Source organism: Paralichthys olivaceus, chromosome 14, assembly GCF_024713975.1.
Source record: "Paralichthys olivaceus isolate ysfri-2021 chromosome 14, ASM2471397v2, whole genome shotgun sequence".
In the NCBI taxonomy this organism is placed as follows: Eukaryota; Metazoa; Chordata; class Actinopteri; order Pleuronectiformes; family Paralichthyidae; genus Paralichthys; species Paralichthys olivaceus.
Window position 1 is genome coordinate 13,789,772 of NC_091106.1, and position 20,613 is coordinate 13,810,384.

The 20,613-nt window shown below is 40.9% G+C and overlaps 1 protein-coding gene across 3 annotated transcripts in view; it reads left to right on the top strand.

Annotated features, from left to right (window-relative positions):
* The first annotated feature begins 364 nt into the window (after positions 1-364).
* The window catches only part of marchf8 (membrane-associated ring finger (C3HC4) 8), a 74,837-nt gene continuing 54,588 nt past the window's right edge, over positions 365-20,613 (top strand). For all 3 annotated transcript variants that reach the window (XM_069538262.1, XM_020088059.2, XM_069538261.1), the window contains exons 1-2: positions 365-777; positions 19,548-19,744. In XM_069538262.1, the coding sequence (XP_069394363.1) occupies positions 19,649-19,744 (96 nt within the window). In that variant the 5' untranslated portion in view covers positions 365-777; positions 19,548-19,648. The remainder of the gene's footprint in view (positions 778-19,547; positions 19,745-20,613) is intronic.

Sequence of the window (20,613 nt, forward strand, 5' to 3'; positions counted from 1 at the left end):
ATCAACTCAAGTTATTCGGGTGTAACGTCATTCCGAGGGCCCAGCTCCGAGGTGTATAATTAAAGTCTAGTCGCGCCGCTGTGACGCAATTAGTCCACCAATGCAGCCAATTTAGGATTTGGCCCCTAAACTGAGACACAGCTTGTCTCTGCAGGCTGCACCTTTAAATCTAAACCACACATGGCTCCACTTTTAATTGAAAAACACTGATCAGTGCAGCTTTAATATCACATTCAGCTGTCACCATCATCACCCTCCTATAAGCAGAGTGGGCTCCATTTTCCACCATCATCATCATCAACTTCTTCATCATCCTAGTGCACAGCCCTCTCTGCGCCCGCGTGCGCCGCCTGTCCACAATTGATTTTTTTTCTTTCTCTCTCCATCACGCGGAAGTCGGTGACGCACTATCGCGCACAGCTGCAGCTGCTCAGTGGAATAAACACGGCGTCGTCACTCGGCGTCAGACAGCGGCGAGAGCCGGTGAGCGTGTCCCAGTGTGTCGGTACTGTCCGCGGGAACATGGAGCAGCTTTCGGTCCTCTGCAGCGGTGCGTCCGTCCACACCGGGGCTCCAGTGTCTCCGCCGCGCCGCTCGCTCCATTGAGTCCAACCGGAGGCGGCTGGTGGTCGGACGGACAGACAGAGGGACTGACGAAGGGACAGACTGACTGACCGACCGTGCGTCTGGACTGAACCTGCGTGACAATTTGTTTGTTCCCCCCATTGTTAGAGTCGACGGTGGAGAGTCGCAGACCGCAGCCTGTGGAGATTCAAGGTATGGAAATTCATTTTTGGTGCAGCAAAAAACCTCCAGCAACGCGCGCGCGTGTGTGTGCGTGCGCGTGTTTCAATGATGTGTTTGTCAGTGACTGTGTGTGGTAGTTTGCTCCTCAGTCACTTTGCAGTGATGGGGCACTATGGGTCATGATGATGATCCAGCCTGTTATGATGCTCACAATGAGATATCTCCCCCTCTGCTGCTCCAGGATGTTTTCTCCTGATGTCAGCAGCTGATCCATCACCTCTGATTGTATCACACTGGATCAATATTGATTAGGATGTTAATGGTGAAATGTGCACGGTGCAGACTCCTCAAACTGGCTTTGTCCCACAGATTTCCACGTTTGGCTTCAGGTGGGAGGTGCACTGTCCTGCAGATGTTCCCTGATCATGAATCATAAATCCAGGCGGAGAAGCCTACATAGCCTCACTGCTACAACCAGAGCCCGACTGATATATTGTTTGGCCGATATCAGCCTTTCACATGACATATCGATTTGCCGATACCTTGATATGATTTTTGGAGCATTGGACCAGATTGCGAATAAGATAATTATTTGTCATCTTCACTTGCGTACCTTAGCGCCAACGCATGTTTCGGCTTTTAATCACAAGTCACCCTCTTTGAAGACAGGCCCACCACAGGCTGACCCGCTATCTTTGAGTTTGTAGAGAAAACAATGCAGAATAAAACATTTCAACAACAAATATTTTGTGGTATTTGAATGTTAATTGGTTAAACTGTAAAAAGTCAATACTCGCTTACATTTCTTTGTTATTACGGTTTGTTACAGACCTCGCGAGAATAATTTTCACTTTTTAAATATTTATCAGCATCTGCCCCAAAGATCCATATCAGTCAGACTCTCAACAATTTTAACAGCATTTCCACCCTGATCATCAGCTGATTAGCAACACAACACTTGTATGAAACAGGGAAGTGCTGCTTTTCCCAATATAGTGTTGTTGTTGTCATTGTTAAGATGGCTCTCACATTACACTGTCTCCTATAGCTGCAGGATCAGCTGTCCTTCTCTTTGTTGTAGCCTCCTTTACACCCAGGCCTGTTGTGTGTCATCATACCTGCTTGAGTACTTGCATGTGCAGTTTTTTCTACGTGTTTTTCAAAGATGCAAAGCGTGCGTGTTCACTTGTATGTGTGAAATGTTCCACTTCTTAAGTCCTTCTTGCTTAGGTATTTGGTGTGTCACTGGGTGTGTAAACCTCTCGCTCATCTTCATTTGGAGGCAGCAGTTCCTGTCTTCATGTAAAACACGGCTTCTTATAATACCACATGCATGATGATGATGATGCTGGCTTTGCCGTGGTGCTCAGCTGTTGGGGCGAGATGAAGAAGCAGCTGCGTCTGTCTGTGCATGTTACATCACTGTAGCCTTTAGTTATGTCTTACCAGTGTTGCAGAATGAGGGCTTGTTGCGATAAGGACCCTCATTGTGTTGCTGGTATCTGTGGAGAGTGCATGCATTAACTTGCAAATAACACAATGCATATTCTCTTCTGCTGTCCTGCTGTGTAACTAATCCTGCCTCCTCACATGGGATTACTGCGTATGCTTTCCTTCTTCTCCACACAAACACTGAAGGCGTCAGCCGAGTGTTTGAGCAGTAACGACGGACGGTGGCCTTTCTGTGGGCCAGCAGTCTGAGCTGTAATCTTGGTTTCGTACTTGAGCGGAACAAATGAAAAATCTTGGCTTTGGGTTAAAAAAAAAAAAAAAAAAAGGAATTGTTCAATGATTTCTTAATCTACTGTAGCAGGAAATATAAAAATGTGAGGCTTATGCGCCACTTTCAAGTCAACAGTTTTCCTGTAGTGAGTGTGCAGATTTTATATTAGTTGAATTATATAGAATGTTCTGGGTTGAATTGGAAACATAAGTAAGAGACCATATTAAGTCATTGTTGCACTGCAGTGTGTTGACTTGTTAAGACTGAAAGAAAAAGTGGCAAGGTATTTTTTCACATTACAGCACCACAACCTGACGTTTAAAAGATTTCTGAATGACGATTGCACAGACTCGGGAACTTGCGTGGTCAAACGTGATTTCATAATACAAACAAACGCGTTTGTTGTTGTGTAATTTTTTAGCTGCAACAGGACGCATTAAACAAGCACTCATCACTCATACTCCTCCTTTTCTATTGTCAACCTGGTACGGGAGACAAAAGTCTTTTTTATGATGTTGGCAGCCATTGTTTGATTGGAAACACAAGCACTCAACATCTGGTTGGTGCTGCTTCCCAGTCAGCTCTCTCTCATTGGCTATCTCGGTATCAAAAATGTTTGATATTGATTATTTGAAATTGGGGAGGTTTCAATTCATTTAGTGACATTAAACAAAATAAGAGGTGTGAAAGCTGAACAAGAGAGCTGGTCTCAGTTCGACCAATTGCAGGAAGTGGAGACAATACAAAACAGTAGATGAAGAAAAAGAAGCGGCTCACAGAATTGCTTGAAGTCTTTGTCTTTCTCAGTCAAATAAAAAGATTACTTTTTCAGTACACTTAATCCAAAAAGGTCAGTGAACACAACTGACAACGCACCGACATCAGACACACGGCCTCCACAAACCACTCAAAGTTAAGTATGGGTAGATGCCACCCTCATAGATGATGTCGACAGGACTCATATCACAGGAAGTTCTTTCGTTTACGCCCTACGTTGTACTGAGAAATCTGCCGCATTACCCTCCAGTGTGCAGCAGACAGTACTTGGTATTTTCAGTAGAAAGTCCTTTGCTTGCCATCTGATCACGTCACACACTTAAAACCGTCTGCTCCTCTCCCTCTGCTTTCCTTTCCCCGTCCTGGTCTTCCTTCATGACCGGCTGACTCCCTCGCTGACTATGAGGGATTTTGCCGGTAGCAACAAGCAATCTGCCGTTATGAGAAATTTCATCTCTCCCAGAGTCTGAGCTGTCACCGGACTATGAAGTCGTCAGTCGTCCTGACAGGAGCGGCTACAGGAAGAAATGACAAAGTAAAGCTTTAAACATGATTCCAGGGAGGGAGAGGGAGAGGGCGACTGAGACCAGACTCTGTTAAGCTGCTAAAGCTGCCAGCGAAGGAGCCTGCGTTCTTAATGAACTGGGCCATTGTGCACTTGCAAATGAACTCATACTTTGTGTCTTCAGAGATGAGTTCTGAGGAGACTCAATTGTGGGCGAAGAAAATGGAATCAAAGTATCTGAAGGCTCTGATAGTAGAGTTGCGCCAATTAACTGTCGTCATTGTTTGACAGGATCGTCTGTGATTGTGAAAATTTGTATTTTACACAATGGAACAGAGGACGTGTTTGACAGCATTTATCTCTTGTGAAACATCTTGACTTGTGTAGGAGGTTTTTCATTACTGCTTTACATCTACAGCTGTTCTTACGCATCACACACTACATGTTTCAAATATGTTTTATTATAATCTTACCATATGGCGTTTTGGTGCCTCCTTATTATGGAATAATCATTTAACAGGTTTTATTTCGGCGCATATCTGCTAACGTGAATACAGATACTGTGGAAGGCTCACATCTGCAGATTAAAAGAAGAATGTTTTATGGGTCAACCAATAAATCGTTTGGCTCTCATTTTTATGTGTAGACGAATTTTACAAACCTAACAGCCTTAAATCAGTAAAGCCCCTGTCATTAGACAGATTTTGAAAAAACTTGTAGGTGATACTGGAGTGTGTTCCGAAAATGGGTTACAGCTGACGTTTATTTTCATCATCATTTAATATTGTCCTTTGTTTGATGTGAAAAAAGGGCGTCATGTTTACCAGAACCCAACTTGATGTGTTCAAATGTCTTGTTTTATCCAACCCAGACCTCAAAATAACAAATTTAGGACTATAGAAGAAAAAAGAATAAAAGAAAAACAAAAAGAAGAACAACATTTCTTTAAAAATGAACTGAATCTTCTTCTATAGTGTACTTCCCCTACATTGACTCAACAGTGTTGGGGGATATGATAGTGTTCTTGCTAACCAACACACTTGTGATCATTTCTCAGCAGAATGATTTTACATATTTAAATTTTTGATGTCAGTATGTTGTTCTGTGACTCACGGTGCATCTTCTTGTCTGCTGTTTACTCCTGTGTCCTCACACTGGTGGTTGATCCTTAAAATACCATTGACTGTGTGCTGCAACAAAACGACAGAAATCAGACCAAACGTGTATCCTGTCCTGTTTTGACAGCAGTACGTACACATGCATTATTCAGGATGTGGATTTTTCTGGACTCCTGTGACTGTGAGGAGGCTGTCAGTCATCACCTCTATTTACCAGACGTCTACTTTTGTAACTTTCACTTTTAATTGATCTTCTGCTGAACTAATTAAAAGTATATTAACAACATTACCACCATATGGCAGCTGCAATATCACAAGTTTTCCAGTACCGTGTAGACTTTGTGCACCTGTCTCACGCTGCCTTTGTTATCTGATCTGATCATATGACCGTGTCCCCTGCTAGTCTCGTTGCATCAGCATCTGGCTGGGCTGTAATATAATAACTTAATAAAGGTATCGCACTGTGTTGTTGCTCTTTGCCTTCCGTGAACTAACTCAGCCCTGGCCTGCTCTGCTCCTGTCTGCCACTGTGGCTAGTCTTCATCCTCGGGGAATAGAGTATTGATCCAAACTAATGACTTCCTTCTATGGATGATGTCATACATCCCCGTGAATTAAACCTGGCTGGAACCGATCTTTTTATGACAGTAGTTAAATAATGTAGGTGATGGGGAAAACATGATGTGGCCTGCAGACCTTAAGCAGCCCTCTTCGCTCGAGCTCACAATCCATGTGTGTGTGCAGCAGCATATTAGTATGTTTGTGCGGGTGCAATGACATTGTAATGTATGGGATGAGAATGGGGGTACGCTCGACAGCGGCTATACATCAACCGAGCAGAAGCGCTGGCTCAGCTGAACGGACTGCGGGATGGCACCGCTGCAGGTAGCAGGCTGTGGTTGATGATGTCATTAGGGAGTTCATGATCTCACAAGGTTTCTGTCGGCTTGTGCAATGAAACAAGGAGAGGGTAAGGCAGACGGAGAAAAATGTGCATTTAGTAGTTCTCCGTTTTCCTTTAATTCGTCTGAATGTTGTTGCTGGACTGACTTATTTGTTGATCAGCCTTGTTGACATCTGCTTGTTACATGAGCAGATATTGGCAGTATTATGTGACTGCATCCAAACATTAAGAACAGAGGCTCAGTGTATTCATGTGGATGTCTTTCATAAGTGTCTGTCCACTGCTGGTGGCAATGTGACTACAGCATATTTAGATGCACTGTGTGAGTAACCCTATTATAGGCCATTTCAAGTCGTATAACATCCATCATAAGCTATACTAAATTACTGAACACGTATATCACACAGACCTCTATTATGTGATGGCTGGAACAACTTCCCTTTGGTGAGATGTCAGATGGTAGTGATGATAATGTAACTTGCAGTGGGGGTTAGCCAAGACAACATGTGCAAATAATCTTCACCTTTGGTAATGCTGTGTCTGGCTTGCAAAGACAATTATAACATATATACGCACCTAATTTGCTGTTTTGGTATTATGTTTTTTTCACTATCTTTTGCCATATGTGTTATCTGGTTTGCGATGGTTCTTCGAGACCAACAACACATTTAATTCCAGCTGCTCTGCAGCGGCAACAGGACCCTTCCTCCTTCTGAATCAGGTTTCTGGACATAAAACTTGCCTGTGTAACGTTGGCTCTTTGACATTGTGGTATAGTGAAAGCTTGTTTAGCATCTCTCCAGGTGTTTGCATGACCACTTAACAAATTATATTTAATGTAGTTTATTTTAAAGTTGTTGCATTGTATTGAATCAATCATGGCAAATCAGTTATAACACATGTTTAAGCATGTATAGGTTTTCACAGTAACTTCTAACTGCATAACTTTTTTTACAACTTTAATCTATAAGATTAAAACCTGTTCAAGCTCCAGCTCAGATTTTCTGTTAAAGTGATGCAGTACACTGCGCACTGCTTTATTTCACTATCAGCAGTTTTTTTTCTTTTCTGAAAGCCAGTCAGCTGTCCATTTTCATTACTTTCACTAGAGCGGAAAAAAATCTAGTCACAGAAACTAGTTTGGTAAGTAATCCATCACAGAACATGCTTCCAAATTAACTTTTGTCAAAACTTCAACTTTATTGATCCATGAATTGATTGCAAAAGTGTTTACGTCTACTGGTGCATTCTTGTGGTGGTGATACCCTGACAAGCGGTGTGTGCACTTGACACATGTCTGTCAGCAAGTTATTTGAGCGAATGAGAATCAACATGTCACAAGCGATACAATATATTATCAGAAACTACTTCCAGCATCAAATCACACTGGGTATGGAACCTGTCAGAAATGCAATAGAAGTAGAGACGCCTTTGTTCTCTGTGCAATAAAAACTGATATATTTTATTTTAGATGCCAGAGCGGTGATTAGCACTGATTCCTTGTTTGAATCCCAACATATCTTATCTTTCATATTCATGTCCACTTATTATTTATTATTGTTATGTCCTGTTTTGTTGTCTTTTATCAGAACCTGACTACAAGCCAAGTTTCGCACCAGGGATAATAAATAACTGAATTCTGAATGTAAAATCTAAAGCACTTAATTTAATATTCAGTTGAAGCCATTTAAGTATAATTATGTTTATTGCAATTAAAAATGTAGTGCAATCAGGTTTCAAATCTGTGCAAGTTGAGTTTCAGAAACCGATATCCGTGTTTCTAAATGCAAACAAGTCTGATACGATTAATGATCATCTTTAACCTTTTTGGTTAAATGCATGTCTTTTATTTTTTCACTGTTGTCTCCCTGATATTATGCAGCAGTAACTTACTCTCATGACAGATTATTTATTTCCTTTTAAATGTGCAGGGCCGGCAGCAGTGTTAAATTGGGACTAACTAGATTAAAAACCAGAGCAAATTGTTATACAATCTTTGGGAAGTGTCATGAAACTCCGCGGTGTGTGTCTAATGTGAACAGTATAGATGTAATCAACACTGTTTAATGTGGAGCAAACAACAAAAAAGTTTCCGTCGTCAGAATGAGTTTCTTCTGTCATATTGAATATGAAATGATTTTTGCTATTGACTTTTCTCTTGCTCCCTGTCTTGCTGTTGTTTGCATTATTGCTAGAGGAGGTTTGCAGCTTGTAATCTTTACTTAATTGTATTCATGCCTTAAATCTCATCAAATAAAACATCCATGTCTGAGCGTTCCCCCCCTTTACAGCAGCAGCTCCGCATTAAATCCCTATTCTGCCTAAGAATACCCTTTGATCATTTCCATTCAGTCCTGAGTGTGTTGATTAATAATAGTGATTTATTTTAATAATCCATTCCTCCTGCCATCGCCTGTACAAATTGGCTTTGTAGTCGGTGAAGTAGGTTTGAATTGGTTTCTGAAGCAGTAAATGTGTTTATTTGGCAAATTAATTCAGCGGTTTGGGACTGGTGTGAATGGTCACATGAATTATTCTGGTCGGGTGGGGTAACTGGATTTTGCTCTGCAACATTTGGCATAATCTGCTGTGTGGGGAGGGATTAAGATACTCCAGTGGTTTTGTCAGGTTTCAGGAAACGTAGTTAACATAAGTGTACCTGCTGTGATCATGTACAGTCATGTTCAGGACTTTACACAGGCAAATAGGGTTATGTCACTAGTTTTTGTTGGAAAGGTTTAATGCTTGAAGATATTTGATCCTGTCACTTCATGTCCATGAAGGACTGTTTAGCTACATGCGTGCAACAAATGTTTACAGTCATGTGTGTTTGGTTTTGTCAGAAGGTGAACAGACTCTAAGGACGGTTATTCTAAACTCTGGAGCCTTCTGTTTAAGTCTGAGATTACAACCTATTACAATGAGATGAGGAGTGTATGAGGAGCAGGCTGGGTCTCATTGTCAAAGCAACATGACATCTTTATTTGTTCCATTACCTTGGATATGAGTGATGTGAGGGATGAGGCCCTAAATCAAGACTTGTCTTTATGTTTTATAGGTTCTGCGATGAATAACCCACTCTCAATATGTGCACCGTGATTCCTCATCCACAGCACCAGTGTCTAAGGGGATGTGAGGATTTTAAGCTTCGTGAAGTTAATATTTTGTTGTTTGGTGAAAACAAGTAATTTGAAACTGTCCCCCCAGCACATGGGAAATAACTGAAGTATTTTCTCAGTGATGAAACAATTATTCAGTTATTTAAGAAAATAATTAGTAGATTTAATGGTTGGTTCAAATAAATGCCTTTTTTCAGTATGGTGTTGTTCTCAAAGCATTGAAAACTACACAGAGGCAACTTGAAACCACCAGGACGGGATTTTCCTTTTATTGGATTGAGAAGAATAGAGAGTTGACAGGAAATGAGGGGGGTGGGGGGTGGTTATCATGGAAGAAAAGGTCCCCGGCTGCACTTGAAGCTGGAACATTGCTATTACACGATCTGCCTTTAAACCCCTGGGCCATGAGGATGTACTGAAATGTTTTTCTAACAAACACATTATCCCTTTAAAAACTCAATAACCATCAGACATTAATGAGAAAATACAACTCAAGATTTTTATGTCGTATTGAAGAAGTGACCTTTCAAGATTAAGACTTTTCTCTTTCCACCAGTTGCTTTACTAAGTTTTCCTGAATCAGATTTAGTGTTGTTTGTATTGTTGGCTGAGTGTATTTGCTGGTTAACTGCTGTGTGAATGATTGCTGGAGGCCACTTCTCCGACTGTCCGCCACCGTCACACACTCATATAGTTTCTTTCTGCTGCTGCTGAGCCAACGGTCGGCCAGACCAGCAGCTGCTCACGCTGTCTCTCAGTGTGGGGTTCTCTGCCTCCGCACACACAAACACATAACGTCTGCTGCAGCTCACACACTTGGGTTATTCTCTGAGGTGCTGGGAAGATGAACACGTGAAGTGGTCACTGTGTTGAGGAAACACACACTTACCAGGTCTGCTTACTGGTTCTACGAGAACAATGTTGGTTTCTGTTCTGCTGCTGAGTACAGTTTTCATTTCCTCATTCCTTGGCCAGTGCACAATACCTGCCAGCAGCAGCGTGTGCCACAGTCTGTGAGTTGTACGTCTGTCAACCTTGACAACATTAAACAGCTGTGTAATTGTGAAACTGAGCGTTACCAGTTGTGATTACAGGAATCAAGTGAGTGAATTCCCTAAGACGTGATCATCTATAACTGTAGGAACAATGAAATGTGAACATGTCTTTATTATTGGTCTCTGCTCTCAAATCTAACTTTTTCTAGGTTAATTTCATATGAGCCCTGTGGACTTATACCACATTGAAGCAGTTCAGCTTCGCTTGCAAACTTTGGTTAATGTTACAACATGTGACAATTCAGGAAGCAAGAATTAATACAAGGTTCTCAAAGCCTACATTTAGCAAAAGTGTCACTTTCAATTTCATTTAGTTTTTACAGTGCCTCATAAATGTGCATCTGTTCTCGTGGTTTCAAGATTGCATCTGTAGCTGTTTCTGCATGTGTTTGTACAAACTATTTAACAACCCTGATACTAGTGTTTCTCCTTCGGCTGCTACAACTCACTGTATACAGTCGTACTATAATTGTCTTTGCTTTATCCTAAGATAATAGTATATCTAGTATTTGGTTGTGTGCATGAAAAAAAACAAGGTTTTCTTCGCCTGCATCCATCAAGTCTGAAGCCTCTGAGTTCCTCTATTCTGTGTTCTGCTTCCTCCTCACAGTATCTACTATAGCAGAGAGATTACAAAAGCTGCACAGTCAGTGTGTGTCTGTGTGCGTGTGCATGTGTGAGCGTGTGTGTTTCGTGAAGTGTCTCAACATTGTACATTACTACCCTGTTTAACAATTTCACTTCCTGTCTCCACATTCAGGAGTTTTGATGTGTTTGCACTTTTCGCCCTGCTCCTGTTCTCCACATACTGAATGTAATTCTGCTCTTCCAGCAAAATTAGCACTTTATCCACCGTCTGTTTACTCCATCTTTCTCTTCCCATCACACATCAAAGAACTCGACAGCGTCTTGTGCAGCTTTTGAAGTTATCAGACAGAGAAAAGAAAATTTCCCTCTGGACAGAGGAGGAAGGTTTTTATTCTTACAGATTCTTACTTTTCATCTTGACTTGCAGCTGTACAGTCGTCTGGCAGAAACACTTTTGAAAACCGTATTTATCTGTAATTGTAATGATTATATGCTGAGTCTGAATCCCTGAATCTATTTAGGTTCAACTTTCACCATTTGTTCTACTACACAAAATTGCAAACACTCATCTGAGACCTGTGATCACCTTTTGTTGGACGATGCAGAAACACCACCGTGTTGAATTCACAATAATAGTACATTTTCAGTTTTGCCTGTGGGTGAGGTACTTCAGGAATTACCATTAATTAACAACAGGCTGCCGCTGATATAATCTGCTGTTGGTAATGTTAGTGATTTCAACCCCTGACACTTTAAATACTGAAAGAATAAATGCAAGGCCTGTTGCCTGCGTTGATATTCAAAAGAGATAAAAGATTTGATAAGAGGTTTGTTTGAACTATATTTGAGTTTGAATTTGATGTTTTATTTGCATAGAAACATACTTTTCTAACCAAAGCACTTGAGTCACAAGTAAAATGTGTTTTCATGTGATCTTAGATCCATAACTAATTAAAAGCAAATTTACTGGAAAAACAAGCACTTGAAATGACAGATACCGCCTTTTACAAAAAATGTATTAACTTGTACTTGTAGTTCGGACCATGTCCCATCCAAGGAGAGTCATTTCATGTAATTTCGACTTGAAACTGAATGAACGAACCTGCTCTTCTCAGGGCTTGTTGGGAAATCGGTGGAGAGGGGGGAGGTTGAAGGGAGTTCAATATATTTCTTTTTCTATTTTTTTTTTCCGTCTTTTTGATGCATCTGACATTTTAGTGATAAGAGTTTCTTCACATCACTGTCCAAGGCATTTCACAGGAATTCCTTGATAGAATCTAAATTAAGCATTCGACTGAAAATTAAATGTGTCACTTCTGTGTATCCCGGGCAGAAACTATTCTTGCAGCTGTACAGAAAATCAGACATTTGCTGTAAATGAACAGATCCTCCTCCATTTGTTTAATCCGGTGAGATTTACTGGAGAGGAAGTTTCATATGGTTTTGGTTTGTGTGTTAGCATCTTTCTTATTCCGTCTCTTTTAGCTCTGGTCTATTCACGCCTCGTTGAAAGCTGAGAAAGAGTTTAAACTCTTGGTATCTTTACATTTTAACAGTTTTTAAACTGTTAAATTGAGGGAAATCTTTGGTAAATGTTGACAAGATCCCAGAGATGTTAGTTTGTTGTGTTTACATGAAGCATTAGCTCTTTGCATTTCCCAGACAAACACGTCTGTGTATCCCAGATGTCTGTTCAGAGCTCATTTCACCAACCACACAATTAATCACATCCAAACTGGGACTCATCAGCATATAATCAAATGGGACAGTTAATGTGACTCTTGAATATCATGGATGCTTTTGATTAATCCGGCCCATAGAGTAAATAGGCACAGAGACATTTAGGAGGCAGGGAGGTTACACTCACACTGTACTAAAAATGACGAAGCTGCATTTGTAAAAAGAACAAAAACAATATGATCATTTATTCCCAATACGTCACGAGGCTCTGGTGTGTTTGTGTGCATGCATCTCAGTTAAAATTGAGATAAGTTTGATATTTCAATTTAGTCATTTTTAGACATTAGACAATTTTGTCTGGACATTTTCCTGACTCTGCTTTTCACCTATCAAGTGGAAGATTATCCGGGTCAGACACGTTCACAACAACAGGATAATGTCAGGAACGTTGAGGTGAGGGAGAAACTAGCTCGGACATTAGCTTTCTCATGGATAATCACGGTATATTTCAGGGGAATATTCAGAGTTCAGTGCAAGTCTCAAGGCAGCATTAGTTTAAACCTTTATTTCATTCTACAGACACTGCAGTGATAGGTATTGCTCGTGTGTCTGGTTGTGTGTGTGTGTAAGAGGAAATAAGCTGGAGCAGGTTTTATCAGAGGAGTCCATCAGGTTTTTACTAACGCTCTGTTAATCTGTGTGTCTGTGAGTTCTGGCAGGGTTTAAGGTCCAATCATCGCTGCCAACACAGTTATGGCATCTGTGCCTTCTCTCCTCAGACTCACCTTTCAGCAGAGGCACCAGTCAAATATACAGACATACTGTATGTGTCGCCATCTCATTTTCATAAAGGTGTGTCTTTCATAAAATAATCTAGTGGCACATTTAAAGGGAACAGCAATTGCAGTTAGGGCGTAGCAGAGTGCATACCTCCATTGAGGCTATTGCCCTACTCCACCATGCTAATGAAAGAATTAAAACAATTCCTGGAACCTCCTGATTATTTAGATTTGCCCCAAAATTGAACGGCCTTGTCCTTGGATCATTCTCCACCCTTTCACAAAATTTCATGAAAATCAGTTCAGTAGTTTTTGAGCAATTTTGCTGAGAGACAATGAAAACATAACATACTTGATGGAGGTTCTATTTACATGCAAGAATTATTGTGTACCTGCCAAATGAACACCGTGGGAGAACAATTTCTGTCTTAATGAGCAACACCTCAGACAACAGTTACTGCATCTTCCTTTTTCACAATAGAAATCATTCACTAGCTGCATCAAATTATACTCACTCATAGGTCTCAGTTCCCTAAATATGTCTAAAAACAGTTTCTACTCCATGGGGCAGTCGACAACTCAAATATACAATGTCCAGGTCAAAAGTCTATAGCTGTAACGTCTTTAAGATCTGATATGTGTTGTAGGTCTCTTTCATAACTCACCAGTCCTCAGGGAAGACGCCTCTTTAACAATAGACTAGCTGTAGTACAGTAATGTTAGGACTGATTGATACAACACCTAGTTTTTCTGCCTGGTTGAACATCAGAAGTGAAGAACAGGATCTCAGCCACGTCTCAGGTCTGATTTGACAGCAGGGACACAGAGGGGCCTCTTGGCAAAGGGGGTTGGAGCAGAGCTCAGCTGAGCAGAACGTGGAGGAGACAAGCCTGTGATTTACCTGGAGCACGAGCAGAGAGACGAGCTGAACTGTCTTCAATTTTCTTTGACATGAATGGACTTCATTGGGTTAATGGAGCTGGATTAATAACTAGATTGTCTTGTCTCCGCAGAGCCTCTACTGGCATTATTTATTAAAAATAACTTAAAACAAAACAGTCAAAAACTCAATGTTAAATATGAAGATTAATCATTTATGTCACAGGATTTCTGGTATAATGAGTTCAGGGCGGCATTGTGGAGCAGTGGTTAGCACTGATGTCTCACAACAAGACAGTGGTTTGAATTCTGGGTTTCCACCGGGGTCTCTCTGTGTGGAGTTTACATGTTCTCTCCGTGCCTGTGTGGGTTTTCATCAGGTACTCCAGCGTCCTCACAGTCCAAACACATGCAGATTGGGATTAACAGTGATACATAAATATTTAATAAATGATAATAGTGATGACTTGTCCATCAGCCCCGGAGTCGGTTGCATTGACAAAGTTCAAACCTTGTACTAGTAACATGTGAGTGTTTACTAAGTGGAGTTTTACTCACAACACAAACTAGTTCTCATGTAGCAGTTAGTTAACAAATATTTACTCAGCCTGATGTAACTGTGTGGTGAACAGGGTCACCTGACAAGCAGTCCCTCAAGGAGGGGCAGTATCTTGCTTGATGTTTTCTCTTTATTCACAGTTTTTACACAGACCTGCTCTTCCAGCAGAATCTCTGGTCCTCCAGCCTTTCCTATATCCTGTTTACCCTGTCTGTTAACTTCCCAGCACACACCCACACTGAGAATTCAACTGGATCTTGACAAAATGCTTCTCTATGTGTCAGCCAGGCACTGGTATGCTATTTGAAGGTTGTTCAACAGTAAAGAGCAATTCTATAAGGAGATACAAAAGTTACTGATGTATCAAACATATAAAGAGGAAGCCATTGTTATTAATGCTGGATAAATGAACGGTAACCTCTGACCCTAACCCTAAACACAACAACACTTAATAATACAGTAAAGATGACCCTTTCTCTGCCAGCCTGCTTGTTTACACTGAAACATATAAGAGACCATATTGGCTTTGCTGTGTGTGACTTTAGTTCGAAAAATCACAGCTGTTACAGCACAACAGCGTTGGCGTCTAACTTTTCAAGCCGGTTTGTCCTTTTACACAGATGTCGATCCAGCTCGGTAACTTCCATGCCTGCTGGTTTTAAAGGCGGCTCAACAATGCCATTTCCCCGTCTTCTGTGTTAGTTCCTTCACACAGAATGGTGAGGCAGTTTGAAGGCGCAACATTCTCACCCTGAACAGATGCGGTAAATCGTAAACAAAGATGGCAACACTCGAGATGATCAACATTTGGCTAGATCAAGACAGCTTCCGAGATTTTCCCATGAATGGTTCTGACTCAGACTCTCTCCTGCTGTGTTCTTCATATCTGAAGGACAAACTCTGGTAAATGTATTGTACAGACTTTTTTGGGAGTTGTGTCAGAAAACAGCAATAGCATTTGCTGTAATTGCTTATTTTATAAATTAAGTCTAAAGTGTAGTATAATGAAGAACAACCACTTTTAGGGATTCGGGTTCCTGTGGACGTGTGTATCTATATATAAAAGTAATAGAGCAGGCCCTTATAGGTGATGGTATAATCCCGCCTGTCAATCCAGCAGATCTCTTGACCCATTAGTGCAGCCTCTCAGTCCAACAAAGACCTTCGGCTTGAAACACAAAACCAATTAAGAGAGGAGAGAAGAATTTTACTGCAGTTGTTATTCTTTGGTTGTCCACTAATGAACCGGCTGCTGCAGCGGCCGCCTGTGTTGTGGCCACGGTGATGGATGCTGCTTGTTGTTTCATCAGACTGCCGCAAAAAGAACCCTCTTGAGTGAAGAACGGCCCTGGAAAAGTAGCTCACAAACCAAACACATGACACAGGCCATCTCTTATTTACTTCCTGTCATAGCTCGAGGAGTGACGCGAGAATGCCTGCTTTGTTGTTTATACAAACATTTGTGACTGAAATGATACCATGTGATGATGCCTTCCAGTGGCGTTGTCACCTGACTCATACTCATTAGCCGGACCTCAGATGCTGAGTGTCCTGTGCCCATCACAGTGACCTGCGTTCTTCAGCCGCGGCTCGCTGACACAGCAACATCTCATAACAGAGGATGATACAGATACATCTACTGAAAGGGATTAAATGACCTCACTGCTGCATTCAAGTCAGAAAATCCACTTGACTTGGCTTCAGAGTGAAGATGTGCACACAGGCGAGAGGTGAAAGGCAGCTGCATGTAAACACACCATCCTGGGTTTTTAATTATGTCATCCACTTTGCGCTATAGCCCAAACTACACGTACACAGCGAGCGCCTTGCCAGGTTTTTTATAATGCAAAATGGAGGTCCACGTTTGGGTTGAACGCACGTCAAAAAGGATGAATCATCTTTTAGCAGACATCCGAGGAACTCACCATCTCCTTCACCGACTTGACCTCTATGTGTAGCTCAGTAAATTGTGCAGTGAAATATAAATTTTTTTTTTCCATCTCGGGAGCCGGTGATGTGTAACTCCTTTTATGATTCACAACAGACACACACACACACACACACACACACACTCTTTGGGTGTGAATCAACAGTTCAAGACAGAAATATCACTTCTGAGTGAACTCTGCTTCTGTGAATATTTTTTTCTACACTCTGGTGTTGAGTCAACCTTATTATTGTAATGATTCATTTAAATGATCAACCTCCTCAGGGTTGATTGTTGACCAGTCAAAGAGGAAACACCACCAGGCTCCAGTAAACAGCTTCAGTCTTCTCGTACACGATATTTCCTCTTGCTGTTTTGATGGTGATGATGGTGAAGAGATCTGTCTGATGCAGGCCTCCCATAGATGTTTAATTGGGTTGAGATCTGGTGACTGAAGACCTTGTTCATCAATCCATTCAGGATATATATGTGGAAACATCTGCGTTGGTATGTTTCACTCATTTTTTCATGTTTCCCTTTGTAACTGTTCGATCAAGAGATAAAACTGAAGTTCAACTTCAAATGTTGTAAACATTTAAATGAGAATATGATTTTTCAGTTGTTCTTTTTGTCTTAAAGGTTTTAAATGTTTGTGGAAGGTTTGCAAAGTTAAAAGCTCAAAGTTTGTAGTAAAGGGATCTCCTCTCCAGCAGCGGTACCCAGGCCACACATCCCTTTATGTTGTTTTATTCCCATGTATTTTGTGAAACATTTATAACCTTGTTTAGAGGAGTGCTATAGAAATACATTTTATCAAGATTATTTATTTTTATTATAATCTTCATTTCCATAAAACGCAGATGCCACCAATAGCGTTAGAATAGTTGGATAGATGTCAATAGATGTATGAAAGCCTCATCATTACGTAGGAGTGGTTCAATTTCACTGTGAGAAATCAAATAAGGATGTTTCATCATCTGCGAGGATAAAAAGTGGAAGGGCAAACCTGGTAACATACAATATTATCTGTGACGGTAAGGCGCTGCCTCCTATTGTAGATCAGATGTTCAAAGGGAGATTTTGGACAGTTCCTGCCTAAGGTCAGAGAGCCGGGTGCATGCTAGGAAATCTAAAATAAGGGGAAGTAAAATATTGAAGTTTGGCAGCTTGGAGCAGCAGCGACTGTAACACACATTTCACGGAAAAGGGTTTCAAATCTGCAATTTGAAAAAACATTTTACTTCCTCTTGTAGTTGCATGGTTGAATAACCTACACTTCCTCATATCAATATCGCCAAAGTCAATTCTAAGTACATGACCATAAATAAGTTTTAGATTTGTTGTTTTTTCTTCAGTTGCAAAGTGTGAAGTGATATTTGTCTGTAAATCTGGATGAACATTGCAAACAGGGACTCTTAATGGCTGACTTGGTTTCTTCTCCATGGTGCCGCTTTGTCAAAATTCAAGCAAATAAAAACGGGGCCCAAGTTGTCACCCATAGCAACCATTAACTAAGTGACTCCGTGTGATTCTTCCTGTTTACTGCCCCTGAATTAACAAGGCTGCAGATCCAAAAAATACATCATGATTATCCCCATACTAAAGATGGAGAAAGAATACTAATGACAAAGAGCGAACGGAGGAAACAATCCTAATATTAAGTTGAAACTATTTTAACATGTGGTCGAATGTGAGCTGACAGAGCGGCTCTGGCTATGTGCTGGTTTGTGTCTAAATCTCCTCTCCTCCCTGAACCCGTGTGGCATTCTCAGGCAACCCCCCACCTCTTTTCAACACTGGTTTCTCATTACTGGCATTTAACTGACCTTCCATCTGTCTCCTTGCCTTTTGGTTCCTTGATCCTGTCATTTTCATACTGCGGACTGTGAGGGATTGCTTTGCAGTCCGATGCGGCCCAGTGGTGAGAAGGAGTTAGTGCTTAAATGCTGTCGATGGCAGTGCAGATGGCTACATTAACTGAAGTTAACATGACCCATTTGTGAAAACCTCTTGTGCAACTTGTGGTGGAATTTGAAAATAAACAGCAAACAATGAAATTGCCTTTGTATATTTATTAAGTAGAAGATTTTGCAAAAGGATCAGCCCAGAGCTCTGCACAGCTCACTGTCAATGAGAGTCAATAAGAAGCTGTCATTATTACAACGTACGTTTAGAGAAATTACCATGGATAAAGCAGGTGGGTTTGCTACATGTCACAGGGACTTACTGGAATGAACAATTTGCACCAAAAAGTTATTTGAGACTAGCTGAAAGAGAGAGGTTCTGTCAGGGTGAAATTTCCACAACAGGGATATATAGCTCATGAATCTGTCAGAGAAACACACGCCCAACCACTCTGTCTTAAGTGGAAATCTTTGTCCAGGTCTTTGTTGGGTGAGAATATAAGTGAAATTTCACACACACTGGATCAACTTTTGTGATTTATGACACTGTGCTTCTCTATTCTGAGACAAACTCCTGCTCCTGTGGAGAAGAATCACCTGTGGTTGGAGAATAGACCAAAGTTTTCTTAGAGTGCAGTGTAGGTCAGCTCAAAGACAAGAAGTCTCTGTCAGGAGTTGAGTTTAGATATATAACTCTTAACTTATGAATTAAACTCTTTTAATTTGACAGCATGATAAGTGAAAATACAGAGCTGTCAACGCATTAGAACAATAACAGGCATCTGTAACAATGTGGTGATAATCCCTCACAATATTATAATAGTTAATATTATAGCAGTTTATGGTGGTGAAAATTGTTATTGCAGATGTCCTTTTTAGAATCTGAAGTTTTCAATTGGGGCTCTGAAAAAGTTTGAAGTGGCCGAGTTGTTGAAGAGGTCAGTGAAGTGTAAACACACTTGAGTCTTCAAAATGTTGCTGTAATGCTTCAGTACCTCCATTTCTCTTTTTCTTACTCTGCGCTCCAGTGGTATCAATGATTTTTATACCTTGCTGTGGCTGGAGGCATTTTCAGGTTTTCTGTCCATTCTTGTAATAATAATAAAACAATAATAATGAACTTTAGTTATATAGCACTTGTATGGGGAAAAAAAAGTGCATGTTGACTTAAACTGCACCGGTTGGTGGAGGCATACAACCAGAGGCAGTAATTCTAGCTCTACTTAATATTGTTTTATTCCCTTGTAGCTAATCTCCATGTGTCCTCTGTGTGTCCTCTGCAGGTCGGTGCGGGCGAGGTGTCGCAATTCAGACCATCATGCCCCTTGCTCTGTCAGCGGCACAGGAAGTGTGAGTGTGAGCGTCCCTGGTTGGCTCTGCTGGTATGAACATGCCACTGCACCAAATCTCTGTCATCCCCCGTGATGTCACCTCATCACGGGTGTCGGGCAGCGGTAAAGCGAAGGACAAGGACAAGCAGGTATGTGATGAGTTAAACGGCCAAATCGGGTCACACTGCTCAAGGCTTAGGACACAGCTGAGGATTGTGGGGCAGTTTTTATCCTATAAAGTGTAGTTTTGAATCCTACATTAGCAGGGCTGAATTCTCATCTCTGCACCATAAACTGTGTTTCAGACTAATATCACATAGTGATAATTATGAATCACAGAGTGGGAATAAACAGTACATAGTTGCTTCAACATACGTTTATGGTTAAGTGATAAAACTGAATCCCTTGTGTAGGATTTATGAAACTTGTCCAAATGAGGCAATGGTGAGACAGTGTTTTACAGCTGTCTGACTTACACCCATGAGACTTGTTTGTTTCAGTTTCTTATGACAGTCAGCGTTGGTTTCTTTTAACCATGACCGCTGTCATCCTCAAACATAACAACAAAGCTAATCTCACTCCAATCAAGTGTTCCAGGCTGAAGCTAACCAAGCTTTAACCAAAGCGTAACAGTGATTTGTGATGGATTTCAAGCAGAATTTATGTCCTATCCTGCCGATAGTTGTAACATATCCTAACACACAGATATGTGTTAAAAAGGAAGAAGTGTTGTCAGTTATATTTTTATTTAAATATCATTAATTACACTTTTTCAAATTTGCATGTAGTTTGCCTGGAATAATGAAAAATATAATAAGTGTATGCATAAACAAACGATTTTTCATCCATCCCGAAGTAATTGGCTGCTGGTAATTGGTTATTTTATTTTATTTCTGCACCACATTTAGTTGCTTTCATCACACAAGCCCACAAGAAATAATGTTTGCCAGCTGCCTTAAAACATTTGATATATTGAATTATTGTTTTTGTGCTGAATGCATTGAAAAGTCGTGTGGAT